The following is a 16,694-nucleotide window of genomic DNA, read 5'->3' on the forward strand; positions in this document are numbered from 1 at the left end:
AGATACTACAGGTGACCACAGGTGGCAGTATTATAGTTACTACTGGTGACCACATGGGGCAGTATTATACATACTACTAGTGACCACAGGTGGCAGTATTATTGATACTACTCGTGGCCACATGGGACTGTATTATAGATACTACTGGTGACCACAGGTGGCAGAATTATAGATGCTACAGGTGACCACAGGGGGCAGTATTATAGTTACTACTGGTGACCACAGGTGGCAATGTTATTGATACTACTCGTGGCCACAGGGGGCAGTATTATAGTAACTACTGGTGACCACAGGGGGCAGTATTATAGTTACTACTGGTTACCACAGGGTGCTGTATTATAGATACTACAGATCACCACAGGGGGCAGTATTATAGATACTGCTGGTGACCACAGGGGGCAGTATTATAGATACTATTGGTGAGCACAGGTGGCAGTATTATTGATACTACGCGTTTCCACAGGGGGCAGTATTATAGTTACTACTGGTGAACACATGGGGCAGTATTATAGATGCTACAGGTGACCACAGGGTGGCAGTATTATAGATGCTACAGGTGACCACAGGTGGCAGTATTATAGTTACTACTGGTGACCACAGGGGGCAGTATTATAGGTACTACTGGTGACCACCAGGGGGCAGTATTATAGATACTACTGGTGACCACAGGTGGCAGTATTATAGTTTCTACTGGTGACCACAGGGGGCTGTATTATAGATACTACAGGTGACCACAGGGGGCAGTATTATAGATACTACTGGTGACCACAGGTGGCAGTATTATAGTTTCTACCGGTGACCACAGGGGGCTGTATTATAGATACTACAGGTGACCACAGGTGGCAGTATTATACATACTACTGGTGACCACAGATGGCAGTATTATAGATGCTACAGGTGACCACAGGTGGCAGTATTATAGTTACTACTGGTGACCACAGGGGGCAGTATTATAGGTACTACTGGTGACCACCAGGGGGCAGTATTACAGTTACTACTGGTGACCACAGGGGGCAGTATTATAGTTTCTACTGGTGACCACAGGGGGCTGTATTATAGATACTACAGGTGACCACAGGGGGCAGTATTATAGATACTACTGGTGACCACAGGGGGCAGTATTATAGATACTACTCATGGCCACAGGGGGCAGTATAATAGTTACTACTGGTGACCACATGGGGCAGTATTATAGATACTACTGGTGACCACAGGGGGCAGTATTATAGATACTACAGGTGACCACAGGTGGCAGTATTATAGTTTCTACTGGTGACCACATGGGGCAGTATTATAGTTACTACTGGTGACCAAAGGGGGCAGTAATATAGATGCTACAGGTGACCACAGGGTGGCAGTATTATAGATACTACAGGTGACCACAGGGGGCAGTGTTATAGTTACTACTGGTGACCACAAGGGGCAGTATTATAGGTACTACTGGTGACCACCAGGGGTAGTATTACAGTTACTACTGGTGACCACAGGGGGCAGTATTACAGTTACTACTGGTGATCACAGGGGGCTGTATTATAAATACTACAGGTGACCACAGGGGGCAGTATTATAGTTACTACTGGTGACCACAGGGGGCAGTATTATAGATACTACTGGTGACCACAGGGGGCAGTATTATAGATACTACAGGTGACCACAGGGGGCAGAATTATAGATACTACAGGTGACCACAGGTGGCAGTATTATAGTTACTACTGGTGACCACATGGGGCAGTATTATACATACTACTAGTGACCACAGGTGGCAGTATTATTGATACTACTCATGGCCACATGGGACAGTATTATAGATACTACTGGTGACCACAGGTGGCAGTATTATAGATGCTACAGGTGACCACAGGGGGCAGGGGCAGTATTATAGATACTACAGGTGACCACAGGAGGCAGTATTATAGTTACTACTGGTGACCACATGGGGCAGTATTATAGTTACTACTTTTGACCACAGGGGGCAGTATTATAGATGCTACAGGTGACCACAGGGGGCAGTATTATAGATGCTACAGGTGACCACAGGGGGCAGAATTATAGATACTACAGGTGACCACAGGTGGCAGTATTATAGTTACTACTGGTGACCACATGGGGCAGTATTATACATACTACTAGTGTCCACAGGTGGCAGTATTATTGATACTACTCATGGCCACATGGGACAGTATTATAGATACTACTGGTGACCACAGGTGGCAGTATTATAGATGCTACAGGTGACCACAGGGGGCAGTATTATAGATACTACAGGTGACCACAGGAGGCAGTATTATAGTTACTACTGGTGACCACATGGGGCAGTATTATAGTTACTACTTTTGACCACAGGGGGCAGTATTATAGATGCTACTGGTGACCACAGGGGGCAGTATTATAGATACTACAGGTGACCACAGGTGACAGTATTATAGTTACTACTGGTGACCACATGGGGCAGTATTATAGTTACTACTGGTGACCACAGGTGGCAGTGTTATTGATACTACTCGTGGCGACAGGGGGCAGTATTATAGTTACTACTGGTGACCACAGGGGGCAGTATTATAGTTACTACTGGTGACCACAGGGGGCAGTATTATAGATTCTACTGGTGACCACAGGGGGCTGTATTATAGATACTACAGGTGACCACAGGGGGCAGTATTATAGATACTACTGGTGACCACAGGGGCAGTATTATAGATACTACTGGTGACCACAGGTGGCAGTATTATTGATACTACTCGTGGCCACAGGGGGCAGTATTATAGTTACTACTGGTGACCACATGGGGCAGTATTATAGATACTACAGATCACCACAGGGGGCAGTATTATAGATACTACAGGTGACCACAGGGGGCAGTATTATAGATACTACAGGTGACCACAGGTGGCAGTATTATAGTTAATACTGGTGTCCACAGGGGGCAGTATTATAGTTACTACTGGTGACCACAGGGGGCAGTATTATAGATACTACTGGTGACCACAGGGGGCAGTATTATAGATACTACAGGTGACCACAGGGGGCAGAATTATAGATACTACAGGTGACCACAGGTGGCAGTATTATAGTTAATACTGGTGTCCACAGGGGGCAGTATTATAGTTACTACTGGTGACCACATGGGGCAGTATTATAGATACTACAGATCACCACAGGGGGCAGTATTATAGATACTACAGGTGACCACAGGGGGCAGTATTATAGATACTACAGGTGACCACAGGTGGCAGTATTATAGTTAATACTGGTGTCCACAGGGGGCAGTATTATAGTTACTACTGGTGACCACAGGGGGCAGTATTATAGATACTACTGGTGACCACAGGGGGCAGTATTATAGATACTACAGGTGACCACAGGTGGCAGTATTATAGTTACTACTGGTGACCACATGGGGCAGTATTATACATACTACTAGTGACCACAGGTGGCAGTATTATAGATGCTACAGGTGACCACAGGGGGCAGGGGCAGTATTATAGATACTACAGGTGACCACAGGAGGCAGTATTATAGTTACTACTGGTGACCACATGGGGCAGTATTATAGTTACTACTTTTGACCACAGGGGGCAGTATTATAGATGCTACTGGTGACCACAGGGGGCAGTATTATAGATACTACAGGTGACCACAGGTGGCAGTATTATAGTTACTACTGGTGACCACATGGGGCAGTATTATAGTTACTACTGGTGACCACAGGTGGCAGTGTTATTGATACTACTCGTGGCGACAGGGGGCAGTATTATAGTTACTACTGGTGACCACAGGGGGCAGTATTATAGTTACTTCTGGTGACCACAGGGGGCAGTATTATAGATTCTACTGGTGACCACAGGGGGCTGTATTATAGATACTACAGGTGACCACAGGGGGCAGTATTATAGATACTACTGGTGACCACAGGGGCAGTATTATAGATACTACTGGTGACCACAGGTGGCAGTATTATTGATACTACTCGTGGCCACAGGGGGCAGTATTATAGTTACTACTGGTGACCACATGGGGCAGTATTATAGATACTACAGATCACCACAGGGGGCAGTATTATAGATACTACAGGTGACCACAGGGGGCAGTATTATAGATACTACAGGTGACCACAGGTGGCAGTATTATAGTTAATACTGGTGTCCACAGGGGGCAGTATTATAGATACTACTGGTGACCAAAGGGGGCAGTATTATAGATACTACTGTTGACCACAGGGGGCAGTATTATAGATACTACTTGTGACCACTGGGTGCAGTATTATAGACACTACTGGTAACCACAGGGGTCAGTATTATAGATACTACTGGTGACCACAGGGGGCAGTATTATAGATACTACAGGTGACCACAGGGGGCAGTATTATAGACACTACTGGTAACCACAGGGGTCAGTATTATAGATACTACTGGTGACCACAGGGGGCAGTATTATAGATACTACAGGTGACCACAGGGGGCAGTATTATAGATACTACTGGTGACCACAGGCTGCAGTATTATGTATTCTTCTGGTGGCCACAGGGGGCAGTATTATAGATACAAATGTTGACCACAGGGGGCAGTATTATAGATACTACTGGTGACCACCGGGGTCTGTATTATAGATACAAGTGTTGACCACAGGAGGCAGTATTATAGTTCACACTGGTGAGTCATGACCACAGGGGGCAGTATTATTTAGATTTCCATTATTAGGTGGTTATAAGAATGGATAACCCATTATCTCCTACAGAAATCATTTTTATGCTTTCTTTCTGCAGCTAAACTGAACCGCTGCCCGTGTTTCGATGATTCGAGATGTATCTTTGCGAAGCCCAGTCCTTATGAGTGCCACAGCGATAGTCAGTGCCAAGGAACCGACCGCTGCTGCTTTACTAAGTGCCAATTTAAGTGCGTCCCAACAGAGACAGGTGAGGACATGGCGGCTGTGGTCGCACTTCTTGGCCAGTGTTTTGGATAGATAACATATTTTGTTGATGGGACATCAACTTTCAGGTTTGTTGAGATGCAAAGGGAAAGAAAAGGAGGAGAAAGAAGGAAGCAAATAAAAAATGTAGAAAATGAGCCAACGGAAGTGAAATGGTAATCCTCCTCCTATGCTGCTGAGAGTACCTGGTGAGCTGGATAGAACTGCGGGGTCTGCTCTGCACCCTAACAAGTAGGCTGAGAAGTCTATACAGGGAGGTGACATGGCATGACGAACTACACAAGGTCTCTTCACATCATTGCTGAGCTGGATTTATCTCCATAGATGTCGGTGATGTCTTGGCCGCCCTCCAAAATGTAACATGACTTCTTGAATAAGAGGCCGCCAGAAAGAAACTGGGCCAATCTCCGCCCTATCTGCATCTCTTCTGATTATGCAAGAGGACTTGAACTCTATAGCGCCACCTGTTGGTAGTAGCGATCCTACAAGTCACAATCATCCCTTTAATGAGTCTTGTAATATGACTTAGGATAAAAGCCAAACCAGAATCTCAATTTGCAGACACGGTGTTTCGGGCTATTGGCCCTCGTCAGTGCAAAGTATGAGAACTGATTTGGCTAGGTGAGAGGCTCTGGACTGGGGTCTAAGGGGTAAGGTTTCTCCTTGTGTAGAGTGACATACCAGCTCTGGCTTGTCAAGGTAAGGAGGCGTATTCTCCGTGCAATGCTCCTCTGGGAAAATAATATGCAAATTGTCTCTTCAGAGAGGAGGAGGACTCTATAGCGCCACCTGTTGGTAGTAGCGATCTCTTCTCATTAGTAGGTTCAGAATGATAGAGGAAAGATGTATATCTTTGTACCGTGTTAGCCAGTAGATTGAATAATATTCAGGATTGAGAGTCCTCAGTAGTTGATACCTTTTAATGGCGAATTGAAAAGATGGTAACACATTGCAGCTTTCGAGACTACTCAGGTGTCTTCATCAGGCATAGACTAATACAAAATCTGAAGAATCACATATTTATACACAAAACAGCACAGAAATAACGCAATAGATAAGACAAGTGATGGATAGAACTATCAATATGGGAGAGGGAGAAACATAAATATTGGAGCAGTTCATAGATAAGGAGTCCGGATGTTTTATTGTCCTCTGATTGGGGTCTCCTAATGTGTTGTGATGCCCTCACAAGGTCTTAGGAGCAAATTTCTGAATTGATGTAAAAGACATAAATCCATGCAACACATTCATTCCTGCACTGAGAGTGTCAAAGGTCATCATGAGCTTCTACTCCCAGACCCTTCTGTCTCTCTGAGATGTGAAGTTACTTTTCAATACCAGTAATTTCATGTCCATCATGCTATGACCGGGTATACAAAAATGTTTTGTCACAGGTAGATCCATTCTTTTTTCTCTTAGTGTGTGACGATGAGCATTCATCCTTGTTCTCAGTTTTTGCCCTGTCTCCCCCACATACAGACCCCCAGTTGGACATTTAGTACAAATAATTAAGTACACCACATTAGATGTAATGCAGGTGAAAGTACCTGGGATCTTGTAGTCCTGATGTGAGTTGGGGATCTTTATCTTGTCCGTGGTCATTATAAATGGACAGGTTTTACATTTTTTCTGGTTGCAAGGAAAGGTTCCTGCAGCTGTTGGAGAGGACAGGGGGCTTCTGACAATGATGCTTCTTATATTTGGGGGCTGCCTAAAACACAGCAGTGGGGGGTCTGGAAATATGGATTGTAATCGGGCATCTTTTTGTAGTAAAGGTTGTAATTTCCGTGCAGCTCCCCTTAGCACCTCCAGATTTGGATTGTAGGTGACCCCTTGAGGCACCTGGTTATTTTCTTCTTTAGCTTTGTAACGTAGCAGGTGATTCCTTGACATTCTGGTGGCTCTTGTAAATTGGTTTTCAATTGTTCTTGGATGGTAGCCCTGATTCAAAAAGGTCTTTTTGAGGCAAATTAAGGAATTTGCTCCTAAGACCTTGTGGGGTCATCACAACACATTAGGAGACCCCAATCAGAGGACAATAAAACATCCAGACTCCTTATCTATGAACTGGTCAAATATATATGTTTCTCCCTCTCCCATAATGATAGTTCTGCTTCCCGTCACCTGTCTTATCTATTGCATTATTTCTGTGTTGTATTGTGCATAAATATGTGATTCTTCAGATTTTGTATTAGTCTTTGCTTGATGAAGAGACCTGAGTAGTCTCGAAACCTTGCAATGTGTTACCCTCTTTTCAGTTAGCCATTAAAAGGTATCAACCACTGAGGACTCGCAATTCTGAATATTTTTAGGTTCAGAATGGCGCCATGTGTGCTGTAAGCCTCATTGAAGGCATCACGCTGGACCTACAAATCAAAGAGACAACATGGCTCCCCACAGACAGACGGAGGTTCTCGGAGCTCCACATCGGCAGACTGCTGACACTGTCACACAACCAGGGGCCTGCAGATTGATTTCTTGATTTCTTGTGGTTTCTAATTATTGTGCCGCTCATGTTAAAGTGGTGATTCCATCTTTGGAAAAAGTACAAATACAGCAGTAGATGTGATTAAAGAAACCCTTTTCTCAGCTGTTCCATTCAATCCAGAGATACCACTCCTATATATAAGCAGCCATCACATGACCAGTACATTGCAGCTTCAGTGGTCATGAGTCACGCTACTTCCATCATTACTCCCAAATGGCAGTATGATGAGAGAGGAAAGCATCTACATGCTCATGGAGGGCAGATCAGATACCTGTAGACAGGGAGGAAAGCTCAGAGATTGTAGAAGGTGGACGAGAATCATATCGGCTGTATAGAGGAGAGCACCCATGACAGATTCTGCAGAGTGGAAAACAAGGTATATGTTCCTCATCATCAGTACATTTCAGAAGGGTGAAAATAAATGAAGACTGGAATTAATAAAGGGTAATGGTTAGGGTTCTGATATTTTCTACCGATCCAATGAGGTTATGCTGGGAGTAAGGCCAGGGTCACACATGTGAGAAACTCGCACGATTCTCGGACCGGAGCGTGCTTCTGCATGTAATTGTATGCAGATCAGCAAATTGGTTCTAAACTAATCAAATGCAAAATGAATTTCCCTGAATATACAGATTATAATGATTCTGAATTTTGGGAGAATCTGTTTGAATCAATCCGACAAAGGCGACTCGACTTCTCTCTCCAGCCTTCCAGTGCATGTGGCTGCTGACTAGACCTCACGTGGTCATGATGGATGAACCAGACACCATTACCATACATTATGTGCTATGTTCCCATGTGACCACATCATTGGAGCACTCATGGGAAGACCAGAGGGATAGGGAAGAGGACCATAAGTAGCAGGACAGGTCTGGGGAGGGCGGGAATGAGAACCCTCCTGGCATTGAGCTTTGGGAGATTGGCTATACTGTAGTCAGTGCATTGTAGGAGCTCGGTCTTACCGGAGGCTGCTCTGTCTCTTGTAGTGAAGCCCGGACAATGTCCAGCACCAAAGAAGAAAATCATTGCAAGGGCGTGTACAAAGGACTGCGACTGCACCGGGGATAAGAAATGCTGCGAACAGAAAGGACTGAAATGTGTGACTCCAGAAAAAGGTAATGCCAGATACACGAATGACCAGACGTAACCGGGAATGACTGCTAGTCACCATGGGCCTGCTGTTTGTAGCTTTGTCGTGTGGGGCAGAATATGTCCTCGGGGAGAACATAAGGCCAACCACCCCAACACCCCGCTATAAAGTACCCCGATCTACAGCCACCCTCCAGCAGCCCGTCCGTAATCTCTTCCGTGTCTTTCTGCAATCTGGAATTGTCCTCGTGGTTATTTTTCTTATTTTGCTCTTTGTTCTCCTGTCTTGGGTTCTCTTTGCATCTCTATTCATCTTCATGGCCTCACACTTACAGCTTAGCGAGACCCCAATAATAGCTGCTAAATTTGGGGTCTTTTATGTAGTTCACCTTAAAGCAACAATCGTAGACCAAATTCACCTCCACTTTCCATTCTTGAGAGTTAGGACACTCCGATGAGGCGCAGTCTTCATGAGTTCTATGTGCCCAAAGTGATGGTGCTGTCAGAACATAACACCTAAGAAAACGTGATCATATGCTCACCGAGGACCTCGCCAACGCTTCGGAAGCCACAACTCAGGTGTCCACTTAGAGTACACATCTTACACTTCCATATATTAAGTGGATATTCCTACCTAACCCAAGCAGGGCCACTAACCCCCTTCTACCACCCACATTTTCATTTTCTTATTTTTTTTTGTTTAATGTTTTTATCTAAGTACCATGACTGACGGCTCAATTATTTTTTTTATGGGATGAGTAACATTGAACGACACTTGTCATATTGTCAAAAAATGTGCTGACAATAGTAATGACAAGTGCATTTCTTTTTGTGGCGCAGAATTGTCCTGTTATCATGATTTTCCAGTTCTGTAGGGGGTTTTCTTGGGGTGAAAATGCCACTAAAGATGAGTGGGTCAGTCATAAACTTTCTCGTGATGATTCCAAAGAGGTCATTGTCTGCAAATGTATTGCTTTATGTTATACTCTGGGGTCTCGCCATACCCCATAGTATAATACAGAGGATGTAAGACAATGAAAACTCTTTATACTCACCACAACCCTCACATCTCCGGCCCCTCCACTACTCCCAGTCACCCATCTGGTTTTCATCACATCTCTGGCCCTTCCACTACTGCCCATCACCCTTTTGGTCCTCGACACATCTCCGGCCCCTCCACTACTCCCTGTTACCCATCCGGTCTACGTCAAATCTCTGGCCCCTCCACTACTCTCTGTCAACCGTCCGGTCCTCATCACATCTCCGGCCCTTCCACTACTCCTTGTCACCCGTCTGGTCCTCATCACATCTCCGGCTCCTCCACTACTCCCTATCACCCATCCAGTCCTAGTCACATATCCGGCTCCTCCACTACTCCCTGTCACCCGTCCAGTCCTTATCACACCTCTGGCCCCTCCGCTACTCCCCGTCACTCATCCAGTTCTCATCATATCTACGGCCCCTCCACTTTTCCCATCACCCTTCTGGTCCTCATTACATCTCCGGCCCCTCCACTTCTCCTCCTCACCTGTCCAGTCCTAGTCACGTCTCTTGCTCCTCCATTACTCCCCGTCACCAGTCCAGTCCTCGTCACGACTCTTGCTCCTCCACTACTCCCCGTCACCAGTCCAGTCCTCGTCACATCTCTGGCTCCTCCACTACTCCCCGTCACCCATCCAGTCCTCATCACATCTCCGGCCCCTCCTCTACTCCCCGTCACCCGTCCGGTCCTCATCACATCTCTGGCCCTCCACTACTCCCCGTCACCCGTCTGGTCCTCATCATATCTCCAGCCCCTCCACTACTCCCCGTCCCCCCTCCAGTGTTTGTCAAATCTCCGGCCCCACCTCTACTCCCCGTCACCCGTCTGTCACATCTCCTAATTGCTGATGGTCGCTCTGAAGATGATAGGCCCAGGAGGGTTCTACACATAAGCATGACGCTGTGACTTCATGACTCCGTTACCTTCCGAGGTCACATAGAACCCTCATGTCCTTTCAAACCTGGAAGCTGCAACCTAGCGTAGGAGGTTCTAAGATTTTAGCAGGATAAACGACAATCCAAAGATATAATGAGAAACAGACTGGTGGTGGTGAGGAGCCGAGGGGCCAGAAGGATGAGCAATGAGGGGAGTGTAAAGAATTTCTGTTTTAATTTTTCACATTTTGATGGTCTTTTACGGTTTTGCTTGACCGTGTGTAACATAAAGCAGATTTCAATACAATTGAGCAGAATTTTTTTCCACTGAAATGTATTCGCTCTTCTCTGTCACCATTTTGAGACCTGTAAGGATCTACTATTTCCACCAGAGCTCTGTGGGGGCTGACATTTTCCAAGACAAGCTGAAGATTTTACTGATACATTTGCAGGGCGATGATTTCATTGCTTTTACTGCACAACTTTGTTTTCTCTTTATGGCATTTACATTACGGGTTAGTTTAATGTTTTGATAGATCAGACAAAAGAGGTGAAATATACAGCTTGTTTTTAATGTGTAGATGGGAGAAGGGGTATCTAAATTTGGGGACTTTTTTTACTTTAAAAATTGCATTTTTCTTTGTCTTTTAGTCTTTTATGGGACTTAAACCTGCGATTGTCTGATTGGTTGTTGTACACATTGTTCAGGCAAAGTCTGAACTCCTTGTGTTTCCTCCCGCTACTAATGTACCTATACCCGACATTGCCATTTCTGTGTGTGGTTCTACTATTACTCCCCAGCAACATTCCCGCTGTCTTGGGGTCATACTTGACTCCGAGCTTTCCTTTGCCCCCCACATCCGATCACTGGCTCGCTCTTGTTATCTGCACCTCAAAAACATTTCTAGAATCCGACCTTTTCTTACTTTTGACTCTGCAAAAACTCTTACTGTTTCTCTTATTCATTCTCGTCTGGACTATTGTAACTCTCTTCTAATCGGTCTCCCTCTTACCAAACTCTCCCCCCTCCAATCCGTCCTGAATGCTGCAGCCAGGATCATATTCCTCGCCAATCGTTACACCGATGCCTCTACCTTGTGCCAGTCATTACACTGGCTACCCATCCACTCCAGAATCCAGTGCAAACTTATTACCCTCACCCACAAAGCCCTCCATGGCTCAGCACCACCCTACATCTCCTCCCTTGTTTCAGTATACCACCCTACCCGCGCCCTCCGTTCTGCTGATGACCTGAGGTTAGCATCCTCAATAATCAGATCCTCCCACTCCCGTCTCCAAGACTTTACATGTGCTGCACCAATTCTTTGGAATGCACTTCCCAGGTCAATATGATTAGTCCCCAATCCCCACAATTTTAAGTGTGCCCTGAAAACGCATTTATTCAGACTGGCCAATCGCCTCAACACATTAACCTAATCTATCCCTGTGTGGCACAGCCAAAAGTTTTACCATAACCAAATACCCCGCATCATGTTCCCACATGCTTTATACATCCATTAGCCCTCTGCGTCTGTACTGTTACACACTTAACATTATGGCTGGTCCATACAATCAGGGCAACTGTTACCACCCACCTTTCGTGTCTACCTCTTTCCTCATAGACTGTAAGCTTGCGAGCAGGGCCCTCACTCCTCTTGGTATTTGTTATGATCTATGTGATTATTGTTACGCTGTAATGTCTATTGTCTGTACAAGTCCCCTCTGAAATGTAAAGTGCTGCGGAATATGTCGGCGCTATAGAAATAAAATGTATTATTATTATTATTATTATTATTATTATATAATACAATAATGTTCTGTTTCAGCCAGATTGTTGATGACAACCCATTGTCAACTTGCAATCACATGAGAGACCGTTTGCACAGAATGACTGATCAAACCAAGTAAAGGCACTCCAGTTCATCATGACGGTCGAACATTTAAAAACACCTTCCCACCTGCTTCTTTTCCACCGATTTCAGGCCTTTTCTGGCTCTATGAAGTCAGAGCTGTAAATAAAAGGAGATGAGGGTGGAGGTTGAAGGAAACCAAGCAGATGGAAAGGTGCCACCATCAGAGATTTGCCACAGCACTTAAATGGTTAATCAGCAGCAATCTGATCTGGTTGACCCTACTCAGTACATACTATTAAGCTCAAGGTCAGGAAGCGGTTGACCCTACATGACTCCATGGTGTATACATCTGTCTTGAAGGTTTGCTATTTGGTGCTCCATGATGGATACGTGTCTTGTTGACCACCTCCTTACACCACAATCAGAGGCTGAGGTCGGCTGGTGCACACAGATGGTTCCTACTGAAGGGATTTGTGTTCTTGGCCATCTATGCAGTTTAACCCCTTAGATGTCTATTTAAAGGTTTAGATAGAGGGATGTGGCTCTTTCTTTCAGCCCATCTCCCTAACTGTCATGGCTGAAGAGGTACCCAACATGCTACCAAGGAAAAGTCAACTCAATCCACAAAAGGCCCATCCTTGTGCATCATGGAGCTATGGGTAACACGTCTTGTACTTTTTATATCTGCAGAACACCCGGGCGTTTGCCCCAACGGTCTCCAGGACTTGTCCTGTTCCCACCTCAATAAGACCCTGTGCAGCCGAGACTCTGACTGCCTGCCGGAGCAGAAGTGCTGTCTATCCCATGGAAACATCCTGCAGTGCACAGCGGTGAAGAACGGTAAATATGACCTTCTCCAGATTCACACTTACGTCATAATTAATGATTAATTTGAAATCACCAGTTTTTATTAAATGTCAGGGAAATTGTATAATGTGACATGAATGTGCCTGATTATGTTGTGGGGTCTCTCCAGACCTAAGAGCATAATAAAAGGACTGGCTAAAAAATAAGCAGTCACCTTTCCCGCCATTGTAGATTCACAACTGTCCGTTCCGTTGACTCCCTCATACTCCGATCCCTTTCAGTCTTCATAGCAAGCAACGTCCTCTTCCATGTCTCCCTTCACTTTGTGCTGAATGAGTGGCAGTCAAGACATTATGACATGAGTCTCCAGAAGCCTGCTGAGTCTGGATGGTGGAGAGTGAAGGAAGGTGTAAAAGAGGATGTGGCCTGCCAGGAAGAATAGTAGAGGCTGGAGTCAGACGGAGCCAGTCGAAGATCAGGAGGGGATATGTGGTGGCGGTACTGGAGAGCAGTGAGGTGAGAATACTGCTGTTTTCACCCCCCGTTGTCTGCCCAATACAAACTGGAAAAGGTGGCTTTTCTGCTGGACTTTTAGGAAGAACATCACAAATGTGGACATTTGTAAAATTTTACCTGAATTTTATTCATCTCGATTTACTACTCTAAAATTATAATTTATAGATTATATCAAACATCCAGGGGCAAAACCCGGTCCGGTCCATGTTATCACTTTATATTTTATATATTTGTATTGTTTGATCTGATTAAATGGAAATTCTACCCACAAATGTCTAGTGGGGTCCATGATGGTCTGTAAAGTACCAGATCCACTGTGTTATGCAAGAATATATGGGAGTCTGATTCCTGTGGCCAAGAGATGAGCGGATCAGACAAAAATCAAATTCATGCCTTTGTGCAGATTTTACTGGAAAAATTGATTCCCAGTCACAAATTTAATGTCTTTTTTGTGATCCTGGAGTCTCTCTTGATCTTGACCTCACCACTCTTCTCTCCAGATCCTCCGCTCCTTACTGTCACTCTTCCGGTCCTCATCACGTCTTCAGATTGCCGCCAGTTATGCTGAAATCTCCGGGTCTCTAATGATCAGCTGGAGCTTCTAGGTTGGATAGGCCTAGTAGGGTTCTCCACATGTGCCTACAAAAGTCACAGCACATGTCGAGACATCATAATGTTGGGACACCTTGACGCTGTGATCTTTCACACCTGCACAGAACCCTTCCAGCCTATCATACTCGGAGGTTCCAGTCTAGTGTGAGAGGCACAGGGATTTCAACATGACAGATGGCAATCTGAAGATGTGACGAGGACAGGATGAGTGGCTACAAGGAACAGATGAGTTGGATAAGTGAGCGGTGAGTATAGTTATTTTTCTTTTTAATATTTTAATAGTCTTTTATGGTTCAGAAAAAAGGAGGCCAGAGGCATCACGGCACATCAAATTACAAAAATTATGCATTTTGGCCAATACGGTTATTTGTAAAATTCCACTAGTATTCCATTTTAGATCAATGCATTTGTTCGTCTCTACTGCACCCTTATCTATAGACATTTCACCTTTGGTCTATGGATCGGAGGAGAGCCTGGATAACCCCTCTGGACGCAACTGACCACCCCATGTGTCCTAAAGTCCAAGAAAGACCATTAACAGTGCAATGTCACCAATAGGAGAAGCGGTTCCAGGGTGCACTCTGGGCCATACTGTAGGCTCGTTCGTCTATGAGGCCTCTTAGATATGAAGTAAAGCTAAAAGCGGGATGAAATTAATGAAAATGATGCTAGCCCCACTCCTTCTGCTTTAGGTTGCGAGACGTGCTGGCCAGACCCAGCAGCAGGAGGGAGTAACAACATTTGTTTGTAGTGATCGTCTGATGAAGAACAGCCCTGGTTCGCCACCATATAGTAACACTACCTGAGTATAAAACTATGGAATATCAGATGTGACTTACGTTAATGTTATACTATTACAGAAAAACCTGGATCCTGCCCCATTCCGATCACTCGGTGCAAGACTCCTCTTCCCAAACCTCTATGTAACTCTGACAGAGACTGCCTTGGACAGCAGAAGTGCTGCACCCCAGTGTGTCGCCAACAGTGCACAGACCCCGATCCTAGTAAGTGGAAATGAGTTCATACGTGTGTAAATCTGCACAAAGTCTGTAACAATGTTCTGATTTGTGAATCTCAAAAACTGGCGTGTCTGAGGATTGACTTTTTCCATCCAGGCAGCTCCTTTATCACCGTAGAATCATAAAATCAAAGAATATTAGAGTGGGAAGGGACCTCCGGGGTCCTCATGTCCAACCCCCTGCTCAAAGCAGGAGTCACTAAACCATCTCAGACAGATGTCTGTCCAGCCTCTGTGTGAAGACTTCCATTGAAGGAGAACTCACCTCCTCTCATGGCCACCTGTTCCACTCATTGATCACCCTCACTATCAAAAAGTTTTTTCTAATATCTAATCTGTGTCTCCTCCCATTCAGTTTCATCCCATTGCTTCTAGTCTTTCCTTGTGCAAATGAGAATAAAGTTGATCCTTCTACAATGTGACAGCCCTTGAGATATTTGGAGACAGCTATTAAGTCTCCTCTCAGTCTTCTCTTTTGCAAGCTAAACATTCCCAGATCCTTTAACCGTTCCTTATAGAACATACTTTGCAGTCCTCTCACTATCCTGGTCGCTCTTTCTGAACTTGCTCCAGTTTGTTGATGTCTTTTTTAAAATGTGGTGCCCAAACCTGGACACAATATTCCAGATGAGGTCTGACCAAAGAGGAGTAGAGGGGGATAATGACTTCACGTGATCTAGACTGTATGCTTCTCTTTATACAGCCTAGAACTGTGTTTGCCTTTTTTGCTGCTGCATCACACTATTGACTCATGTGCAGTCTGTGATCTATTAGAATACACAAGTCTTTTTCACACGTGCTGTTGCTTAGTTTTTTTCCTTGTTCTGTAGATAGTAGCATAATAAAATGTTTAGCAAGGCTGAAAAAAGATATTTGTAAATCCAGTTAAGCCTATAATGTAATTTTTAATAGTTCAGATGTAATATTTGTTTTTCTTGCCCAGATGCAGAATCTTACACTTCTCGCTGTTAAATCCCATTCTGTTAGTTTCTGCCCATTGTTCCAGATTATCTAGATCCTTCTGAATCCTCTCTCTCTCTTCTCTAGTAATAGCTATCCCTCCTAGCTTTGTGTCATCAGCAAATGTAATCAGTTTACCCTCAATTCCTTCATCTAAATGGTTGATAAAGATGTTGATTAACACAGCACCACCAACAACAACACCTTCCCACAGGATATGTGATATCTTATAGATTGATGGAGTCTGACCTGCACCGATCACCAGAAGGGGGCGTTATTATTTCCACCATTAGAGTGGCACATCAGTGGTCATGCTTATCTCACACTCCATTCATTCCCTAAGGGGCTGCCAGAGAAATTACAATGGAGAAATAGACGAGCGTGCGCACTCATGCTCCATTGTGATGGGGATAAAAGCGCCTTATTACCAGAGGTCTCACAGTTATTATCTATTCTGTGAGTAGTAGATAACTTTTTCTAATTTTCAGTGTCTGCTCAGTTGAGT

The 16,694-nt window shown here is 44.7% G+C and overlaps 1 protein-coding gene across 1 annotated transcript in view; it reads left to right on the top strand.

The window, feature by feature from the left end:
• Positions 1-16,694, top strand: part of LOC141065373 (uncharacterized) — a 59,129-nt gene that overhangs the window by 42,105 nt on the left and 330 nt on the right. Inside the window, exons 4-7 of the mRNA XM_073557826.1 lie at positions 4,763-4,912; positions 8,404-8,532; positions 12,967-13,116; positions 15,072-15,215. Of these exons, the coding sequence (XP_073413927.1) occupies positions 4,763-4,912; positions 8,404-8,532; positions 12,967-13,116; positions 15,072-15,215 (573 nt within the window). The remainder of the gene's footprint in view (positions 1-4,762; positions 4,913-8,403; positions 8,533-12,966; positions 13,117-15,071; positions 15,216-16,694) is intronic.

This window comes from Dendrobates tinctorius, unplaced genomic scaffold, assembly GCF_039654945.1.
Source record: "Dendrobates tinctorius isolate UK_male_01 unplaced genomic scaffold, ASM3965494v1 ptg000251l, whole genome shotgun sequence".
NCBI classification, from domain to species: domain Eukaryota; kingdom Metazoa; phylum Chordata; class Amphibia; order Anura; family Dendrobatidae; genus Dendrobates; species Dendrobates tinctorius.